This window comes from Myiozetetes cayanensis, unplaced genomic scaffold (genome assembly GCF_022539395.1).
Source record: "Myiozetetes cayanensis isolate MyiCay16 unplaced genomic scaffold, myiCay2020 scf9, whole genome shotgun sequence".
NCBI classification, from domain to species: domain Eukaryota; kingdom Metazoa; phylum Chordata; class Aves; order Passeriformes; family Tyrannidae; genus Myiozetetes; species Myiozetetes cayanensis.
The window spans coordinates 18688643-18711330 of record NW_026088185.1 but is presented as its reverse complement, the minus strand read 5'-3'; the positions used below and the strand labels follow the sequence as shown (position 1 = coordinate 18711330).

General features: G+C 36.8%; 1 protein-coding gene across 3 annotated transcripts in view; it reads left to right on the top strand.

The window, feature by feature from the left end:
* The window catches only part of UBR3 (ubiquitin protein ligase E3 component n-recognin 3), a 106217-nt gene that overhangs the window by 11449 nt on the left and 72080 nt on the right, over nt 1-22688 (top strand). For 2 of the 3 annotated variants that reach the window (XM_050340607.1, XM_050340606.1), the window contains exons 2-10: nt 2216-2355; nt 2741-2899; nt 4567-4710; nt 5298-5347; nt 7938-8004; nt 11726-11856; nt 16915-17143; nt 20284-20463; nt 21175-21308. In XM_050340607.1, coding sequence (XP_050196564.1) covers nt 2216-2355; nt 2741-2899; nt 4567-4710; nt 5298-5347; nt 7938-8004; nt 11726-11856; nt 16915-17143; nt 20284-20463; nt 21175-21308 — 1234 coding nt within the window. The remainder of the gene's footprint in view (nt 1-2215; nt 2356-2740; nt 2900-4566; nt 4711-5297; nt 5348-7937; nt 8005-11725; nt 11857-16914; nt 17144-20283; nt 20464-21174; nt 21309-22688) is intronic. The other variant, XM_050340608.1, reaches the window with a different exon arrangement.

Here is a 22688-nt window from a genome sequence, read left to right as displayed (position 1 = left end):
TCTCAGATTTTTTCTTCCTTCACACAGCTTGGCGTTCTGTCTCTTTTTTGGTTAAAACACCTGTTGTCCTAACTCTGAAGACTTTCCAGTCATTGTCTGGCATTTTGGTTAATAACACTCTGTAAAGCAATAGAGCTTTGAGTACGTTATTAGTGCAGCCTTTGAACCATAAAAACAGAATATGGTTCTTCCTGTAAAATGGTGTTTGTATCCCTGCTTTAAGGTTTAGGACCTGTTATCTAGAAATGGTTCCCTGTTTGGACCTACTGTAGTTTGTGCATGTGACAGTGAAAGAACTTTTCCTTACTGGGAATTGAATTTGGGTTCTTTCTTGATTTTTACAGAAACTGTATTAATAGAACAGTAATAGCACACTTTATAATTTGATAGTGCTTTCTTGGGAATCTCAAGAGAAGACATATTCATAACTTTCAGTTTCAGGATATGTAACAGTTGAGAGAATTCATGGACTGATTCAGAACTGGCATGTTTGTGTTGACTTCCTGGAGAGCAGAGCTGCTTGTTTTCTGTGGAGGGAAGCCTTGTGCTTAGCAGAAACTGGGATTCAAAATGACTTTACCTGTGTTTTGTTACAGTGGCTCCCTTAGCTTGCAACTGTAACCAGTGAAAACATCTTTTGACAATGTAAAATATGTGGGGGAGATGGTGGGCTGTAAAAAATTATAGAACACACAGCATAGTAATTCCTTCCTGTATGTCTTTTAAGCAGTTATTTACTTTTGATCTCTTCTTATAAGGAGAGTGGTGAAAGGGAAACCAATAATTTTTAAGATACAAAGTACCGTATTGCAATGTAGGTCAAGCCATGGTAGCAATTTATAGCAGTGCAGGGTTCTGTATGTTGATGAGACAAAAATGAATGAGCAAGGTGAAAAAGTAAATACTTTTTGTAACTTCTGTGAATGTAGTTTGAAAAGTGGAAGACAAAAGCGAACACCATCCATTTGGGTATTAATTAACAGAAAGTTCTCAGTCGTCACTGAGCTCTGCCAGGCCCTTTGCCCCCCAGGGATGTAAACATACCACAGATCAACTGGCTAGTAATGTCCTTCTGTACCTTTTCTTAATAAAAGTGTAGTTTCTAATGTGAAAGAGCAAAGGAGAAGCTCTTGATCTTTAGTTTTGGGAATTTGCTAGCCATTCTTGTGAATTGCCATCTTAATTGCGGAACTTGTTTCCTTTTTTTTTGTTTTATTTGCTTGCATCATAAGTTCAGATCCTTACTTTGTGGCTTTCTTCTATTTCCTTCTTCTCTTGAAGGTGATTCTTCAGTGGTTCTCAAAGAAGAAAGGCTTATGTTATAGAAAGTAGCAGGGTGGAAATTACAGAAAATATGACATAGCAAATATAGTGGAAGACATGAATAGTTCTAGGAAACAGTTTTCATATTCAAACAAAACTGTATTAATTTCTGAATTTTTGTGTTGAAAAAGTAGTGGTAAAATTTAGTGAATCTTTTCAGTAAAGTTTACTCTTGCATGATGTATTTTTAGACTATTCTTTGTTAGCATCTTCTTTGACATGGGTAAATAACTCTTTGATGGTGGTAAATGTCCTTACTAAAAATAGCTTGGGAGCTGAAAAGTATTCAGTCTCTTGAGTCAGGCTCATGTTAAGTCAGTGGGAAATCATTCTGTCTGCTCTGGTGGAGTTTGGCTCAACATCATGTCATTGTGCATTAGCCAAGCCTCGGCTACTACCATGCAGGAATCCTCCAAACAGTAAATGGTTTCTTTACAAACGAAACAATTTGCAGTATGCTTCCATCACCCTTTGATAAGCAAATCTTAGTTACCAACCCTGACAAGTCTTATGCCTTTGGAAGTTGTTTTTATAATGTAAAAAGACAGTAAAAAAGGTCGTTATCTGAATGAGGACTTGAAGAATTGGTTCAGGCCCTAACTATTACACAGAAAGGGAAGTCAGTGTTGTTTTGATTGCTCAATGAAGATGCTTCTAACACGTATAGGAAAAAACTGGGATGTTAGATATGTGAATTTTTAGAAGGGGAGAAAAAGCTGGCACCTTTATAATTCACTGGCCTCCGTAGTTGGAATTTCAGAATACCATTTCCACACCACCTCTAATGTAAAAGCATATATGCTCTGAAAAATGGAAAAAGTAATGGTGTTCTTAGTATGTATTAACACTGCTGAGCTGTGCTTGGCTAACATTTTTCTCATCTGTTTTATAGGTTTTGTAAAAGACACCGGATTAAATCAAATTCAAATGTTCCATGTGTCCCGAAAGACTTGTTGATGATGTCAGAATTAGTTCTTCCACAGTTCATCTTTAGTCTTATTCAGCACTTAAGAGAGGGATATAATGAGCCTGGTATGTTTTAAATTTGCATGTATCTAACATATTTTACCACGCTGTTATCTGTTGCTTTGCAGTCTGTGAAGACACAGTACGTGAATGGTATCTACAGTTTATGTATTTTGTACTTCTCTTCCCAACAAAATTACTGCTTGGCTATGCAATTTGGTTTTATTGTCTGCTGGAGAGCTTAAGTATGTGTTAAGGGATACCTAGCGTTGTGTTGAGCTCTTCCAGAAAACGAAATCAGGTATAAACTGAAACTTGTATGTATGAATTCTAGAGCATTATGAACATAGAAATTATTTCCATTTGTGGTGGTCATGACTGTTCTGCTTGTGAAGATCTTGTCCAAATTATATTGCACCTACACCAAAAGTTCTTGTTATGTGGTTTTCAGCTCTTGATCTGCCATCAGAGAAAGACCTTCATAAAATCCTCCAGGTTTTGGAGCCTCATGTTTCCTTTCTAGAAGACTTGACCAAAATGGGAGGAGCAATGAGATCAGTTCTTACCCAGGTTTTGACTAGCCAACAGTTCTACAAAGATCTTAGCTCTGGTATGTTTGTGTTATTTCTAATAATTAAATTTTCAAACTGTGAAGAATTGAGGGCATAAATTTTGTTTGTCACTGCAGTTTCTGTGTTCTTATTTGACTTCTCAAGACACAGAAGAACATGTTTTTAAGGATATTTTGTTGTTGATAGGAGGGTGGGCTTCAGGAGAGACTAGGAACATTTGTTATTAGGATCTGTAGGAGCAAACCTCTGATTTTCTGTGTCCCAAATAAATGTATAAAGAAATACCCTTACAAAAAAGTTTTTGTAAGAAATCCATTCTCTTCAAAATGAAGATGGTATCTTAGTACTTCCAGAGTAGGCATATCATGGCTATTCAAAGTGGAATATGTCTAACTTATTGTGGGATCTGCTCTCACAGAGGCTGCTGGAGGAGACCTGAATGGCAAAAGGCAATTGTCTGTCCTGCACTTCTGTGCAAAGCCTTTTCCATCTTGTTTTTGAAACATCATCCCCCTCTTCGTTATTTATTCCATCCTGTACCAAATCACAATGAATCTGAAAATGCTGGGCAGTCACTGTTGACCCCAAACCACCCGGTATAAATTACCTCCATGTTACTTTCTTGTGACTAGGAAGTGTATTTTAAGACTGCTTTGCATAGATATGGAACAAATAATAATTACTGTAGTTTTAAGTTGCCATAACTGGCTTGGGCAGCAGCAAGTTGAAGAACAGGCAATCTCCAAATCTTTATGTGAAAGGAGAAACACTTAGTAAAGCTGCCTCAGGTGTAGTTCTTTATTCTTCCTTCCTCTTATTCTCTCCTGTTGAATAATATTTGAATGGGAGTAATTTAGTGACTTTTCTTTTCCTATATGTGATGGATTTCCTGATATAGGAAGGTGGAAAGGGAAGGGAAAGTAAGGCATTCTTATCTGGATTCTTGGAATGGAGGTACAGTTTCGGGGTGGGGAAAGCAAGGAAAGGGATTTTAAAGCAAAACCTGTGCTTCTGACTTTGAAAGCATAAGGTGCACAGCTACAAAGTTGCTCTTGTCTTTTTCGTGTTCTTTTTTCCTTAAACCCTTAAAGAATAGAATTTACTTCTTCAAAGTTTGTTTTTTCCTTATATAGTAAATGTGTTAGGTTTTTGTAGTCCGTTACTTTGTGGAAAATTTTATCTCCTGAGTATGGAGTGTGATTTTGCTTCATCAAACAGTTGTAATTACAACATCTTTATGAATAGTCTCCATTTATTGCAGCTGTCAAAACTTGAACTTTGAAGAAAAATTTAAAATATTAGAAATTATACATGCTATATTACCATTACCGCATTATTTTGCTGTTGTTGTTGCGGGTTTTTTCCATGGGAAATTGTAGGTCCCTGTCATTTCTGTCCAAAACCAACTTTTTTGAAATATCAAAAGACATACTTTTTTTTCTGTAGTGTTAATGGTGGGAGTGCTGGTAAAATACAAATGGAGTACATAATTTAGAAGACAACAGCGTTTTGAAGGGGAGAAACTAAGAGTTACCCACCTTTTGGCCTTCATCAGTTGGAAAAACTTTGTAACTTCTATATTGCATAATTGTACAGCTTATTAAAACATTGTGGACTGTTTTTAAGATTGCTGATGTAGAATATGAAGTATATGAACCAGGTATCTGCTGCTATGCTTTAATGGTCTTTTATGTGTGTATTCAAGGTGTTGGAGAGAATGCATGTACAAAGAAAAGTCATGAAAAGTACCTCATTGCTTTGAAAGGCTCTGGACTGGCATTTCCCGAGGATAAAATTGCCTGTGGTATGCAGGAACAAGGAGCTGGAACTAGTACACTAGCTGTTCAAGGTTTGTGTACAGATATGTTCTAAGAGAAGACTTGATTGTTGATGGTTTTAATATAAACTCTTCTTTAGGTTTATTTTTAAAAACACCAAATCTTAATGAAACTTAAGGAATCACCTGTTATTTGCACTACCAAATTACAGGACTCATTTTGTTTCTACCAACAAAGCTAAACATGTTAACTTTTTGTTCCTAATACACTAAGACCCATTATTACAGCCATAGCATTAGTGGAATTTGAGTAGGCAAGATGAAATTGCTCGTAGTGGAATTTTGTCATTGCATTTAACTAAGTTAAACCACCTATTCTTATAAGGGTGCTGTGGATTTTTTTAAATTTTTTTTTGATCACCGATGGCCATTTTCTTTTCAATTTCTGAAAGAACGTGTCTCCATTAACACGGTACGTTGAAGTTCTGCAATGGAATGTATTTGGAAGTGTTACTCCAACTTCTCAGTCCACTGCTATGTATCTTTTGAAAAAAATTCATGTAGTTTTTTATTTCATACTGGCTCATGAAATGTCATAAAGTACTGTCTTTTCAGTATAAGATTTATGAAAGGAATCTCTGAATTTTTTATCTCAAAAGGTTTAGCAGGTGCTACGGCAGCATCAGGACAAGGGGATTCTTCAGATGAGGTGAGACTGTTTTTAAAGACTATAATGAACTGCAACAGAATATTAAATGGAGAGAATGCTTGCAGCCAAATCCCACAAACCTTAACTCTTCTATCTGCCATATATATTATCCCCATTTTAATAATTAGGAAGAATGCAGATATAAAGGAATAGATCTCATGCCTTTGATATACTAAGGACCAATCCTTATTTTTGCTAACACTGTTTCAGTTTAATTTATGTATGTAATGTAGAAGAAACCTGTGTAGATATTTGAAAAGTCACTACCAAGTAAATTGGGCTTGATTAAAGCAAACTTAGAGCATGTAATGCTGTGAATGGTGTTAGCAGTTTTGGCACTTGAGAATCCAGCTGAACTGGAGATAGCAACAGGGAGAATTTCGCTGTAGATAAATTCCCAAGTGTAGACTTGACCTTACTTACCAAACATTGAGTGGGAGTAAAAAGGAGAAAATCTCATTTTAGGTTGAGTTGTAATAAATAAGGGGAATTTAAGGAAGAAAGTTAAATTCTCTTGGAGTTACTTTATCAATTTATTCTCATCTTTTTTTCTAAACTATTTAAAACCTAATTTCAACCAGTCAGCCTTAGCAGCCATTTTGGTAGGGTAACATAAACTTTAAATAATGTAAAGAGATATCTAATATAAGAATATTTATTCCTCAGTGTGATAAAAGCAGTCGTGTTTTATTTGGTTCCTTGGAACACAGCATCTTAAATAGGAGGACAGGTTTAGACAGAGCCCTTTTTCTCCTTTTGCACAAAGGAAAACATGAGAAATAACAGCCATCCTTCAGATTAATTTTTAGTTTAGAACTGTACTATTGTAGAAGTGAAACTGAGCTATTAAAAACTTTTCAAGGTGTTTAGTTCCCTGCAGAAGTGCTGCTCTAATTTGTAGTCTATGTAAATTTTCTAATCTAGCATTCTATCTGTGAAACAATGCTACCATAAGGTGAGAACATTATTTACCTTTATGGATTCCTCTTAAATACCAGAGGAAGAAAATGCAGTTAAGTGTACTCCTACCATGTTTCTTAATTATAACATAGTTTTATTCTGCTCTAAGAAGACCAAGGCATTAAAAAAACCTGTAAATACCTTTTGTCACTCACATAGGAGTAACAGAGGAGAGCAAGTCACAAAGCAAGACCATTTTTCCTCGTTTCTCTAGTAACATCATTTTTCTAATAAGCATTTCAGCCTTCCACCTGCACAGTCTGTTTTGACTTTTGGATTAAAGGACTGGACTTTCTTTTTTTAGCGATTCATATTTGTCAAGCAGAACACAATTAAGATTATAAAATAAAAAAATGAACTTTTTTCACTGATGCTTTTTTCAGGGTGGGCAAAAAGTTTTACAGCTTGAATTGCAGAGTTCTGAAGTTCATAGTAACATCCCAGCAAGTCTGACTTTTTTTTCTTGAGAGTACTTGGCCCCTCTGATGGGGGAGTGGGCAGTGCCAGCATCCCGAGAGCTGGCTGTCTCGTTCCCCATTGAAGTACCAAAGTAGCCTGTGTTCACAAGAACCACAGTCTCGTGGTCTAAGTCTTCAAATGTGTGTCCATCTTAAAATGACTTTTCAGATGGAGATAATGAAAAGATAGGAAAATTCAGACCTTTTATTTACCCCATACTTCTGGTCAGTCCTTAGATATAAAATATGAATAATCTTTCTCCCCAAGAAAGGATAGTAACTTCCTCAGGTTTGGGTTCCTTATAATTTAGATGAAGTTTGGAAATAAAAATGGCATTTCCCATATCCTTGGAGAAGGATATTGATTACTTACTTGTAACAGTAGATATCTGTATTAATTATGTCTCATTAGCTCCAGTAAGGACTACCATTGTTAGTAAAGACCCATGCAGCATTTAATATAGTTCTGTAATGTTACATGCTTTTTTAACACCCAGTGTTAGATTTTATGAAGTGGGGATGGAGTTGTTTTTAACTTGCATTACATTTTTGAACTTTTGTTATTTTGTTTGTGGAGTGCCTTGGAAGCTTCAGATGACAAGTGCCTGTGTAAAGTGTTTGCGCTATTCTGTAGGGAGAAAGCAATTAGAATTGGCCTCCTAAAGGTGTCAAAAGTACTATATTCTTAAGTCAGAAATTTACATTGATTAGAAAATGCCTAGGTAATTGTGTTGTCAACTTAGATATACAATATGTTGACTGATGTATTTTTTAGGAAACAAAACCCCACAAATGCTACAGGTGGATAAGGGGAAACCTTGGATGTGCAAGTTAGAAATTTTGTAGTGTTAAACATTTTTCTAGCAATCAGTTTCAGAAATCAAAGCAAGTAACCTCACAGAATTAATGCAAGACATGAATATGTCTGAACTTGTAGATGATTATGTTGCCTGGAGGGGGGAAAAAGGCAAATGAAATGTGTTTTTCTAAATAGTTGCACACAGCCCATGGCTCCTGTAAACAGTAAAGCATTTTTCTAGTAAGATAGTATATTCAGGGCTTCTTTGTTTTAGCTTGGTAGTTAAACCAGAGTTTTGAAAGCATAGCCACCTCTTGGCAATAAGATTCTAAGTATAAGATCATGAATTTTTTAAACTCTTCCCCTCCCCCAGGAGGACCAGGATGGTAGCCAAGGTGTGGGAAAGCGCAAGAGGGTGAAACTAAGCAGCACCACCAAAGGTATTTATACAGTACTGATCTCAGTTTATCATATTTGCTTTATGTCTGTCTTGAAAATTATCTAGGGATACTCATTCACTTCCCAAGCACTACAGTGCTGCATGTGACAAGTATTAACCATAGCAAAGTCCAAAGAAGATAGCAAGTGAAAATGTGGTAATTGGCAATTTTGATTTCCCTTGTGTGAGTACCACTGTCTGGGACTCTGACATTTTGTCACCTCTGTGTTCTGAGGTGACCTCCAAAAATTCATCCAGTTTCAGCTGTGTGGCTGTCAAGGCTACAATATGGCTTTACAAGGAAGTGTTTGGTGTATTTGTTCTTAACATTTTTTTTATTGTGCCATTGTACAGTATGATTGTGTTCTCAGCCAGACAAGAATGGTTATCTCTGGTCCTGGTTGGTCCTTCTGTATTGTTCTAGTAATGTTAAGATAAGATACTTGAACAGAGTCTCCCTTGAAACAACTTAATCATTTTGAAATCAGTCCTGTCTGCAATTTGTAATCCAACATGAGTAGCACTCACATTCAGGTCAGCGCAAGTTTTGATTCAAGAATGACCATAGGCTAGAGACACGGTAGTCCTATCCTGTTCTTGACATGTTTTTATGCTAAAAAGTGTTTAAATAATAATATTGAAATACTATTATTAGGTAAAGAAGGCTTTTTTGTTTGTTTGTTTTTTAATATGAGGAGACAGACATAGGAAGCACAAAGAATTGCAAACCTTGAGAAAAGAACATTTGAGTGAAAAAAACTGGTGAAAGTTGGAATAAAATTTCTGGAAGATCTCTGGAGTGAATGTTTGGAACTTGAGTTTGAAACACAAAGGTTCATGAATTAATAGAATGGTATGAAGGTGTGAAGAGCATGGGAAAGTAAGATTGGTTGTTTCTGGTGTTTTCAGACTGAAGGAAAAAGAGATTAGGAAGCTGGAAAAGCAGAGAACTAAATGTTTTGGCAATGCTGTTGTTAAGAGAGAATCTTAAAAATGGCGTGTGAGAGACTGTGGTAGGGAATAATGATGTGGGAGAGGTGGTGGTTTTGGAGAAATGCAGGAAATGTAGAGACATCCAAGGAAAACTCTCTTAAGTTACAGAGGCTGCTAGCTTGTCTAAAAGATGAGTTAGTCAGGTAACACAAGAAAAGTGTTGTTGTTCTGGTGCATAATAAGTAATTATGGGAAATAGGCAGGGAGGAAGTTCAGGTTTAGAAGCTGCCTGATCAGGATACCAGGATCAGCAGTGGCATTTCAGGAAAAGTGATACTTGAATTCAACATTTCATTTCCCCCCAGGATTGTAGTCTTCCTCCTCTGAGGCATCCCAACATGGATTGTGCTCTTGATGTTGATAGCTCCTAATATCTGCCCCAGAGGAGGGAGTCTGCCAGTGGGGGAAGGGTAAGTATCTGTTTTTATTAAATATCAAAGAGTTTTCTGAAGTTTTCAGTATTCATATTTTATGTCCAATAGGGTATAAAATAAGAGTATGAAAAGAAAATTTTAGAAAACTGAGTATTGAATAAAAACAGATTTACCTTTTCCTTATAAGCAGACTCCCTGTCCCATCCTAGGTCTTCAGTGGTTTATTGTCTTCATAGAGGGTTATTTATATACTGGGGACATCTTGAAATGCCAAGTCTCATATTCTAGAGAGGTACTTACAACACTGTGAGGTCTTTTGTGGCACCAGGAAAGAAAGTTTTCTTGAAAGAAAATGCAGTTTTTATGCTGAGGTTGACTGATACAGGTATGGGACTGAGTATTGAGAGAATTTTTATTTTACTCTTTTTAAAACCTGCATCCTGCATCCATCTGAACTACCAGACATTTAAGACAAATGTAAACCCACAGGCACTATTTTTTTATTATTTGTTTAAAGAAATTTAAAATCATGTCGTATTTTTCACAGGAGTGGGAACATTAGTCCCAGTGTTCTTGACAAATTTTCCAAGTTGGGTAAGAGCATTCTGCCTACTTAAATTCTATAGCAGGTGTAAGTGGATAGTATTTTCTGTCCTTGCCTGAAACTGCTACATAAAGTATTTGATATGCACTGTTCAGCATTTCAGAGAAAGCTGCACATGAGTGACAGGTGAGGTGTTTGTCACTTGTCTCCATGCCTGGTGTTCGCACTCAGGAGCATTTGGCATGTCCCTAAACTTGTGCTGTCTGTCCTGTGGACACAGGACATCAGTCTGCACAGCTCCCAAGCTGTCATGGCCACTCAGATCACACACACTATTTCTTAACGAGAGAGAGGAACAGAATGTAAATGATCATCACGTGTTTGTTGCAGTAGGTGATGTCTAATGCTTTACAAAATATTTTAATATTAAAATACCTTTCATGACTCTGTGAAGGTAATGTTTTTATATCGATGCTTGTAGAATATATTGAATAAAACATATTCTTGCCCTTTTGTGGCTTACTGGAGTCTTTAGGAGAACACTAACATTTAAATTTGGACTAATTGGTCACTTGACTGAGGAACTCTGACCTTTGATAATGATGGAAAATGGAGGTAATTCCTGCTTAGGAAAAGCACAAATGCCTATCCTGCTTAGAACAGGCACAGAGCTATCCAGTGCAGTCTCTAAAGCTGTCATACTTCAGTGAAGACACGAGTCTTTAAGGCCAGATGATTTTCAGCTTAAGTGTTTTTGGATGTGTGCTGGTGGGGGCACTTCATACGGTCCTGTTGGAATATGGGATTTTCTGTGTGGGGTTATGTATCTTCAGGTGTAGTTGATTTCTAGATATAGAGGAGTGTTATTATTGTTTTCGTTTTTTAGTCCTCATATGTTACTGGACTGAACAATACCTGTTGTGGTTTTAAATAATAAATAATCAACCTCTTGAAAAAATCAGTCTTAATATTGTAGTATTTCAAAAAATGATTTAATATGGTTTATGCCCTGTCAAACAGTAATTTCACAAACAGTTTATTCCAGCAAAGGTCAGTTTGCAGCTTTGCAATCAGGAAACTGATCTGCTTGAAAACACAGCTGACAGAACGGAAAGATCCTGGACTTGATTCCTACGTAGGTCCCCCACAGGGATCCGCTGTCAGCATGAGTAAGGGGGCAGAGTGAATGGCCAGGAATTGAATGGGGAAAGATGAGAAAGGAATTAGTACCTGATTATGGTAATTTTACCTAATTATGGTAATTTTTCTATAAAAAACTCCAACCAACAACTTTGTGGTTGGCCAGTAACTACTTTGGAAAATAAGAATAATGGATACATTATTGCTTCTATTTAGTTTGTTTAGAGCTTTGTAAAGTTTTCTTAGGTGATAGAACTTGTCACTTAATCATAAATGTATTTTGTTGTTTTGCTATTTTATCTTCAGTCAAGCAGTAGTCTGCATTCCTTCCCTCGATTCAGTGGCCATGTTAATACTGTGCAGTTTGCTGTGGTGCATTACAATCAGTGCAGCTATTACAGTAAGGTGATGTGGTTCAATGCAATCATTGAAGATTGGATTCTGTGGTAGAATTGTAGTGAAAACTTTCATTGGCTTCTCTGGGAGGTCCTTTTTATCTGGCACTGTGCAGTGTTGGTCACGTTCATTTTCCCAGTGTATAAAAAAAAATAAAATTATTTACAGAATGCACTAAGATGTTCTTAAATTTTTGTTCTTGAATTTTTTTGAGTGAAACTGCACTATCATTGTTTTAATACATTATACATACCCTGCTTCAACCTTTTATGCAGATCAATCTATCATGGATGTTTTGAAGCATAAATGTTTTCTAGAAGAATTATTATTTTGGACAATAAAATACGAGTTTCCACAGAAGATGGTGACTTTCTTACTCAACATGCTACCAGATCAAGATTATAAGGTACTTGCCTTACTTCATTCAAACCTAAATATGTTTTCTTATTCACATTCTCAGTGTGCATAATGCCTTGCATGAGACCATGTATGTTTATATTTGAATAATAAGCAGTAAAATAATGCAGATCTTTTACCTTGTTTTGAGTATTTTGTTAGAAGGTCTGAAGTGTTTAGTATTTGAAGAGCGATGTGGACAAAATAAGATGGGTAATTCTGGAGCAGCAGAATTAATTTTCATCTCATGCTTTGTTATTTTCCTTTTTGGCTGTTAAGTGCATATTTGCATGTGTTGGGTTTTGTTTTGTTTTATTTTACTTTGCAAAATAAGGTTTAATCACTTAAAATGTGTGGATCAGCACTGTATGATTCTGTGGTGTGGTATGGCTGGTGAATAATTGCAGTGGCTTCATTCCTGTTTCAAGTGTTGTAGCAGGCAGTGGTTTCTCCATGCGGGCCGTTACAGTGTGAGTGTTCTTGCTGCAGCTATGTCCTAGGTGACTTTGGCAGCCTTCCAGGTGCTTCCTTACAGAGTTTTGCAGTTGTCCATCCCAAGTATCTCCTGGCCTGGAGTTGTGGAGACTGGATGTCATCTTCCTGTTTTAAATCTTGGTGTGCAGCCAGGTTTGGTTGTTTGCTCCACATGTTCCTAAGACCTAGTATACATAGCAATAAGGCTTAACATTTTGCTCTGATCATGTCATACTCTTGGGCCATGCAAATATTTTGGACCTTCTCAGTCCCTGCTGGGAGACAAACATCAAGAAATCCGGAAGTTTGGACATGCAGATTTCTTCAAAAATGTCTGTTTATAGTGGAACAGCCCTGTATTTGTGTCCCCTAAAACCTTGCTGTATCAAAACAAAGGACATGAAGATAACTTACAAGGAAGAAAAAGATCTGGGCTTTCAGCAATACTATGTCCGTGTCAAGACACCGCTTTAATTTGGGATACCGGCATAGATTCGTCTTGGTCTTGGATTCAGCTAATACAGGAGGAGAGATTAGGACTTCTTAACTGATGAACCTTTACCATGAAACTTGCATTCTTCTTGATAATTTGGGGACTCACATGGACATCCAGTTCTCCTGATCCGTTGCCAGCTAAATTCCTGCCCGTAGAAACAACCAGCTGCTAGCAGCGCATGGAAGAATCTGGTAAGTGTTGCTGTGTTTCCCTTTTTATATACCATGTAATAACAACAGCTTTTAATGATCATGGGATCTTTCTTCCTTTGACAACAAGCCAGTCTTCAGTGACTTACTTCGTTGTGTTCATCACCTTTCTTCACTCAGAATGGAGACCAGGGTATATTTGGTCTATACTGACTACCATCTCTATCTGGAAATAGTCCGTCTTCTACCCACAAATAACTGCATGCTCAGATTGAAAGATTTTAAACATTTATGTGTGTTTGAGGGGTTTTTTTGTTACCAGTTTCATACTGTGTTTCATTAAACAGCTAATTCCTATGTAAAGACTTTATTAGAAGCACAAATCCCAAGTATCGGAAGTCTTTTAAGATCTGTGTTTATTTTATTGCTGTGTTTGTCTCAAAGGCATTTTTAAGTAGTAAGGAAACTTGGAGCAGGAAATGTATCACACGGCAATACTAGGGAGGCAGTAACACTGTTTTTTCCCAAGATAACCTGTGCTTTGTTGCAAAACTGTGTCAATGCTGCATGAATTTTAAATATTTCTGTGAGGACTGTGCCTATTTAACAAAGAGTGGCCCTGCCTTTTATGTGTAAAGAGAGAGAACATAGCATTTTGGGATGAATTAGAAGAATGTTTTATGTTACAGGCTCCCATTTAGCTTTTTGGAAAAAAAGGGCTTGGGTGCTGATTAATCATACTGCATTCTCAAACAGCAGGAATACCTGGAGGGATATAAACTGTTCCAAGTGATCTTTCAGCTTTCTGTTACTTTCTCTCATCCCAATCTATGCCACATGTACTTTGCTAATTTTTTCTGTGTCTGCTCTTGCTCTTGTGCAATTGAGCTGATTCTTTCTGAGGTGATTTAGCTCATTAAATCAGCAGAATTCTTCTCAGTTGGTTTTCTGATACACTGAGGGAGCTGACCAGACACAGAGCACAGAGCTGGCTATCTGTGCATGCTTTGAAATTGTTGAAATCTCTGACCTCCAGCATGAGCATATCAGAGCTGACTGATCCACCATTGCCCTGGGCAGCAGCCACTGAGCCACCAGCAATCTCAGTTGCACAGATTTATTTTGAAATAAGAAAACAAACTTCACTTTTAGGATTCCCAGTATTGAAAAGAGATGTTGAAAGGGGTGGGCTAAAACCCTGGGTTAACTAGCTGTTCCCTCTCTCCCCGCTTTGGCACATGAGAGAGACAACCCAACAAAAAGTGTGGTCTTTGCCTTACAGATTTGTGCTTGAGGCAGCCCTTCCAGCACTCTCTGACATTTGAAGCTTGGAAGACTTACAAGTGAAGAAAAAGAAAACTGAAGAGAAATTTTCCAAAACTTCCAGGAAGTTAAAGGTGTTATGGCGTGGACAAGAGGAAAAACAAAAGACCAGAGAAACAGACCTTCATGTGACCAAGGAGAAGGCAAAGAATGCGTTGGCAGTAAACAGGAAGCTGATGGAAGAGTTTAAATCATCCAAGGACGGAGCCTTGCTGAAATCTGGAATACTGGAAGTAGAAAAATGCAAAAGCATCTGGTAGAGATAATGAATCAACAGTCATAATTACCAAAAATGCTAACCCTTGTTAGGCACCTCCCATAGAGACTGTTGAGGCAGCTATTACAGCAATAACCCCTGGATATGCTGTTCTTCAAATTCTGTAGAACAGTTTTTCTATTGGAATCTTAAGTGTTCAGCTGGCAGAAATATCTTCTTCTTAGGAGTGAGAATATAAACATGGGAGATGTAAGTTCTAACTGAAACATGGGGTTGATGTTAGTCACCTGGAAGTTCTGGGATTGTTGAGTGGCCACCAAGAGGAAAGGCCAGTTGAAAAAATTAACTTTGTTTTTCAATAGGCTAGAAATTTAGAAGCTGCACAAGATCACAGAGAGTAAGTCAGTGAAGGTAATTAAATATACAGAAACCATGTGTGTCTTAGGAAACTACTTTCTACAGAAGATTGGAAGCTGAGTATTTGGAAGGATGTGTTACATCAAAATCTCCATTTTTGCTCAGATCTGTAATTTCCCTTAGTTGTGTATATAGCTTTGGCCACTGAAAGAAAGGATTCTGAGGTGGATGGACTGATTACCATGGCTGTTCTTACATATGGACTGCAGTTTACCCCAGTATTTCAGCTTTTTAACTTCTGGATTTGAGTTTAGCTTCTTCCTCTCAAAACTGGAAAGAGTTTTATTTGTTTATTTTACTTCCACGTGAATGCAGGAGAAAAGCTTCTGTCTTTCCTTTACTTAAGTGTATTACAGAGTCTTTACCATTACACTGTATTGAAAGCAAATTTACTCTCAGTTCGTTACTGTATATGAGCGAGGCACAAAAATTTTGATGCATGTTGATTTAAAATAAAGAAACAAAAAATCCAACATTTGTCCTTAGAGAAGGACAGTGTATTTGCAGTCAACTTAAATTGAGAGGGCTGTGTAAAAGAAGTAATACATAGTTCCTACATCTCAGAACCCAAAAATCCTATCTAAACACAATACAGTGCAAAAAAATAATATGTAAAAAAATATACTTTTTTTATTAGCAGCATTAATATAACTTCTTAAAATATCTGATGCGTCATTTGCATCTGAGGCTTAACATTAATAGTGTGAATGTCTTGATGATAAGTGTTACTGCCAGTGATTAAAATCGTTTAAAGCTTTCATTTAAAGGAAATTATATGACAGGAATATCTGGAATACCAGAGTGATATGTATTAACTTTGCTGAAGTATTGCAAATACCTTGTTCCAAAAAGTCTTTAACTGAAAGTGGTTCCCATTGTGCTGGGGGCTGTATGGAGAACACACTGTCACTTACTATACACGTTTCCATCACTGTGGACCAGATAAAGGAAGGCACTTTAAGTAGTCTTGCAGTGTTTCCTGTAGTGACATCCCCATCCTCACCTTGGTCTTTTTTTTTTGAGGATATTTGCTGGAAGAGACAGTTTTTGAACTCAACAGCAGCATTATGTCATATTTTTGGAAGTATTTTCTAAATGAGAAGAAACATGGTAGTATTTATAATAATAAAAGTATGGGAGCACTGAGTCTAAGGCAGGTGAAAGTAGTGATTTGTGTATGGTCTGGTAAAAACACAGCTGCCTGAGTGTGGCTTTAAAAATTCTAATTCTATGTTTATGAAAGGTTAATACTTAAGAAGGAATAGGCAAGGGATTTTTAGACTTTGATCTGAACATTTTTATCACTACACAGCTTGTCTTCTTACTAAGCCAAGCAAGTCCAGATGGTGTTAATTCAGAACCTAAAGTACTAAGTGAGAAGTGATTTCAAAGCTGGCAGATATGCCCACATGTACACGGAGTGCAAAAGTTTGGTTTACAATGCAGTTTGAGGCTAATGGAGGACACAAAACTGTACTGTGTATGTATTATATAGTGCAGTACATATTGTATGTATATGTATTGATACATTTAAATACTATCTCCTTTAAAAAAACCCCAAACAGTTGTGTCATTGTTCATAGTGTATCATTTTAGGACATTAGTTCCTGTTGTAGGATGTAAAAATTTAGGATAAATTAATTATTAGAACTGTTACTACTTTCAGGTGTATGCTGAGACCATCTTTTCATTGTTTGAATGTTTCTGACACTTTTTAGTGTAGGAAGTGTAGAATGAGAAGATTAGATTTTGTGAAAAGGTAATAAAATTAGAGACTTGAGTTACCCCTCTCTATAAATCAAGTCTTTTCATGTGGACTGTATCTAGAAACTAAACATGGAATACTTACACCATCAGCTTTGGTTTGTCATAGCAACCGGTGTTTCCCAGGAAATGTTGATTGTGCTTTTGTAAAGGAATATTTCACAATGAAATAAAGCTATAATCTTTTTATGATATTTGTTAACATCAACATTTCTTTATAATTTGCAGATTGCTTTTACAAAAACTTTTGTTCAGCATTATGCTTTTATTATGAAAACACTGAAGAAAAGCCATGAATCAGACACAATGTCTAACAGAATTGTGCATATCAGCGTTCAGTTGTTCAGCAATGAAGAACTAGCACGCCAAGTAACAGAAGAATGCCAGCTGCTGGATATTATGGTCACTGTTCTGTTGTACATGATGGAAAGTTGCCTTATTAAAAGTGAATTGCAAGGTAGGTTGATATGTTTGTTTGCTTCATTCTGTGGATAATAAATTGATTATAGAGAACTTAATTTTTCTTGAGTAGCCATCCACCCCCCCAATCCCTTTTCCAAAAATGCACAGGATCTAGCAATACATGGTAGAGGCTGAGTATCAAAATTTCCTAGAAATATAAAGGTAGTTACCAAGAGTGATACCGATGTTTTATCCTTTGATTTGTAGGGTTGTTTTGGGTTTTGTTTTTTTTTGTAGGAATGTTAAATAGTTCAGAATACAGAATATTACCTTGCAGGTGCTTAATTTGTTGGGTAAAGTGCATAAACAGCTATTTGAATGAGGAATTATATACAGAAATTGAGACATTTATGAATTTTAAAAATATTTTCAAAGTATTTCACAAACTATTTGGAGTATTCAAAATTGGTTTAATTTTTCTCTCCTGTGATTGCCTTAATAAAACTTGATATAAAATTAGAGAATAATTTAGTACTTTGTAAATACAGTAATTTGATCAAGCTTTTGTTTGACAGAATAGCAATTTGAATTTGAACTAGTGTACGTTGTGTAACTTTTTTAGTGAAAGCAACTGTCCTATTTCCACCCTCCTTGTTCTACCTGTCCTAATCTGAAAATGGTGTCACAATGAATCTTGCTGACTTTTCATGCTTTGAAGTGCCTAACAGACTGCAGGCCTCTCAGCCCTCTTTATCCTAGTTTGAATCTGAAAACACTCTCTAGACAGAGTGCTGCTGCTAAATAAGTGTCATCAACTTCTGCATGAAATTGTATTTTTTGTTGCCTGAAGTATCCTTTGTCTCAGAGTCCTCTCTGTGTATAGCCTAAAACTGTGTATAACCTAAACCAGTGACTGTACTGAAATGGGAAATCCTCGCTCATCTGGCTCTCGTGTGCCCTCATTCAGCTGCACTTCAACATGAGAAGTTTTCCTGTTGCCCTACATAGATTGCTTTACAGTATTAAGAATGTTGAGTATTTAACAGTTTGTGTATCAAGTGATTTTTGCTATATCAGTGCCATGTTGGTGGAATGTAATTTAAAAATTACTTCTAAGCATCTTCTGAATGTTACTTGTTGGTCAGTATGGGATGGTGGTGGTGGTAATGTTCTGTAATGGATCACAATTGCGGCCAAAAAGGCTGTGGCTGTGATTAGGCATTCTCTGAAGAAGCTTCCTGGTACTTAATGATGTAAAACGAAGCTGGTAAGTTAAATAACATCAGATATATATATGATAAATGTGTGAGAAAAGACCTAGCTCTGGAGCAGCTACCCTATTGTTTTCTTTTCCTAGCACCAGTGATTTCTCTTAGCTAAGATACCATCATAGAATTATAGAATCCCTTATGTTGGTCATTGGGTCCAACAGTAAACCTAATACTGCCAAGTCCACCACTGGGATGTGTCTGGTGCTTTTCAGTGTTTCCACATTTCCTTCTCACGGCTTCAGGTATGAGGGCTTGGGCATACTGTAAATTGGCAGGAAAAAAAAAATCATAAAATACTCTATTGAGTTTTTTCCCTTTCATATTCTCGGTGACCTTCTTTTGCAGTTCTGTGGGCTTGTGTCTTGCATTTATTTCAAGTTATCACTTAGGATGCTGGAAATAGTGAGAAGTCTTTTAAAAGTCTGTGCTGGTGAGATAAATTGAGAAGACTTCTCTTTGTGCAGCAACTGCAAACAATACGTTGTTTAGTATCTGAATGAGACAAAGTTTACAAATCCAGCCAATGGATAGATGGAAAAGCATGTTGGAGAGGAGCAAGGAGAAAGTGGAGCAGGAATTGTGTCTGCTACGGCATGTTTAGTTTGCATTGCTTACAGATCCTAATTGTTTTTGAACAGCTGACACCTGTTAAAAGTATACAGTTCACTGAGGGCATTTGTGGACACTGCCACAAACTGTTTTCATGAAACAGAATTAACGTAGGAGTTGTGTTGATACCAACTCTGTAAATGTTACTAGTTCACCTTACCTCTCTCACATGTGGTGTGAAAGGATGAGGGGGAGAAATATGGATGCAGATGATATAACTGACTCTCTAGGAAGATTTATGTCCCTATGTTCTTGGAGACTTTTTTCCTCTCTATCAGCACACTCCTCCTAATGAACTTTTCATGGGAGAGGAATTTATACCCCCAAAGGAAAAGTTTTGGTGATGGTTCATCCTTTGAAAAACCATCCTCTTTAAATTGACATTAACCCTGGCTTGTAGAGTACTCTGAGTAAGAAGCAATGCCACTGTGCATTTGAAGTAACTTGGGATTTGTCTGATCTAAAGTAGATTAGGACAGAGAATCAGCAACATGTGACTGACATGGAACTCTTTGCAAAGTCCTTGAGCCTGTTCAGGCAGAGGTGTTACCCTGCTCTTGGACAGGCCAGAGGGAACCACTGTACATACATAGAGATGGACCTCGTCAGCCAGAGACTGGAGTCCCATAAGAACAGTGTTTCTTTTTGGCTGTGGCTGTGCTGTGCTGCTTATGGATGTTTCACTGTGTAAAGGGTATTTACAGGTGTCCTTCAGTGCGTTTTTACTGGAATAGAGCCATCCCAAGGCAAGTCATCTGATGCAACCTTCTCTTTCCTAGTCTTTGATAGGCTGCATAAAAACTCTTTGTGTCCCAAATTCAATGCTTTTCTCTGCTTTTTTTTAGAATCACTATGCCAGTGTAGGTTTTGGTCACCAGATTTCTTTTTGAATGCTGTAAGGTAGCTTGCTTACTGGGAGCATGTCAAATTCAAAGTAGTTTTCAGGTGTTGGTAATAGGAATTGTAATGTTTGGTCTTTTTATACTTCCTGAGAGTATTCTGAGAGGCACAACTGCGATGGTTTTACTAATGCAGTGCTTTTCAAAGGTTGCAATACTGTTAAAAGTATGAGTGGGATCCCACTGAATGGGATCTATATTGGTGAGTCCATGATGAAAAAACAGCCTCAGGTACCAGAGAAGAACTGTTCTTCTTTTCTGCAATTTTCTGTGTGTATGTCTGATCACAGCATTACAGTACACACTAATTGTTATTTTTACATTATTTATAACTTCAATTATAAATTACAGCAAGAGGGAAAAAATTAACTTTTCTTCTTTTGTGGTTTTTTTTTTCTTTTCTTTTTTAAATGTAGATGAAGAAAATAGTTTACATGTTGTGGTGAATTGTGGGGAAGCACTACTGAAGAATAATACCTACTGGCCCCTGGTTAGTGATTTTATAAACATACTTTCACACCAAAGTGTGGCAAAGAAATTTTTGGAAGATCATGGTCTTTTGGTAACATGGATGAATTTTGTATCATTTTTTCAAGGTATGTGACACTTATAATCAGTACTAATACAAGGATGTTTACTCAGCTTAATGTTTACAGTAGCAGAATCCTTACAATGCTGTATGTAAATATTTAATTCATTAGTATTCTCATAAGTTTGTATTCTTGGAAGAGAACAGTATATTCTAGAAAACAAGTAGATGAAAAAAATTATCTGATGGATCTTTGCTCTTCAACTACTTCACACAAGACAGTCGCATCACACTTAGTCGACTGAGATTCATGGTGCAAGAATTCTGAGGTTGTACTTGAAGTACAGATCATAACTTGTGCTAGAAATGTTTTACTGGAGAAGTTCTAAATTTAAATATTGAGGAAATGAATCTGATAAATCTAGTTCTTTTTCTAAGTGTTGCTATGGAGAATTATTTTTATTACTTAAAAGAAATATATAAAAATGGTGAGCTTCTCAGTGTTGAGAAATGTTCTGAGGACCAGCACCCAGATGTTCTCATTGACTAAGTTGACATTCAAAGTCGAAGTTAACGTCACCGCAAGGACTGCAGTTATTAACCAGTCTAGAACTATTGTTCTTTTCTGGTTTATTTTGCTGCTAGGTAAAATAGATTCTTACACTTTGTGGAGGTTTTTTTTATCTTTATAGCTGTAAATGCATAACACTAAAAATACTGCATTCTGTTTAGCCCTAGTTAAATATTGGGTTGTATAACTCTGCTTAAATCTTTGAAGGTATGAATTTAAATAAACGAGAATTAAATGAGCATGTGGAGTTTGAATCACAGACATACTATGCTGCCTTTGCTGCTGAGCTGGAAGCCTGTGCCCAGCCAATGTGGGGTCTTCTGTCACACTGCAAAGTTAGGGTAAGGCTAATGTTTCTTTGTCATAATTCTTGGTTTTATTCATGACTTATTCTAGAATTCTCAGACTTGAAAGGTTTTGTGTTTGAAAAGGCCTGGGTTATGCTGTTCTTGTCTATCAAATAACATAAAACTTCGATCAGTTTGGATTCTGTGTATAATTCATGCTTTTACCTATTTTATTGTCTCCAGTACTTGGACTACAAGTTCAGGATGTGTACAAGTCATTCCTTATGACTGTACATATGGAATAACTTTGATCTGATGAAGAACTTGATAACATGTCTCTGAGTCATTCTGCCTTCAGTGGGAAAGGAGATACACAAGTTGTCCTAATGGGATTATAATGTTGTGTCTGCAAACAGACAGTTCATTATGATGGGGCATGGAGTCATTTATGGGTTTGTGTAGTTTTACTATCAGTCTGATGTGAAAACCTCTTAGGTTCTGACATCTTATGGTCTCCAGACTAGAGCAAAGACTTGTTAGTATTTACTAGACTGTAAGTTATAGCAAAAATTGAGTCCATCAGCTTTTAGGGATAATTAACATATAAACCCCATTTTTTACATTTTTTAATGAAATACTTATATTTGAAAATAGCTTATTGAGATGCGTGGTGGTGTCCATGAGACAGTAATACATGAATTGAACTGTGCAGTAAAAAATGTGTCCAAGTCTACCATGTGATTTTAAAAATTTAAACAGGGCCTTTCTGTGAGGTAGTTTATACTGATACATTGTGAATGTATCAATTTGAGTCTACATTAGCTCTTGAAAACTGAATCACAACTTCTGGCTTTTTGAAGTATTCCTTTCTATTTTGCTTTGGGATGGGATAGTCTGCCTTTCTTTTTTAAGACCTGTAAGATACCTTACTCCACCTCTTGTGTTGTCAGTCATGTTCTCAGCCATGTTTGAATATTTTGATTGTTCTCAAAAAAATCTCAAAGTGTTCTAGAAATTTCATAGCTTAATTGTTGTACATACTTAGTGAAACCTGATGGATGGGAAGAGATTACAGCTCGTATCTCACAGGATAGGAAAATCCTGCAGGGCCTGACCCCCCTGCAGAGGGTGGGGCAACAGGATGGGAGCATGGCTGTATTTCCTGGTGAGAAAAGGTGTCTGACTGAGCCAGTCGGCATTTGCTCAGCTTCTGACTGGCCTAAACACTGCTGGCTTTAGCATAAGAAGCATGTCACAGACACCCTGAGAGCGTGAGGCAAGTCTGGAGTCTGTGTTTAGGGGGAAGGGAAGATTAAAGGAAAAATCTGTTAAGAGATGAAGCTTTACAAGTTCTGCTGATCACAGAACAGTTTGGTTTAGCTCCCCTTCTGCCTTCCCTTTTTGCACATTGCTGATTCTCTCTTAGAGGCCAGT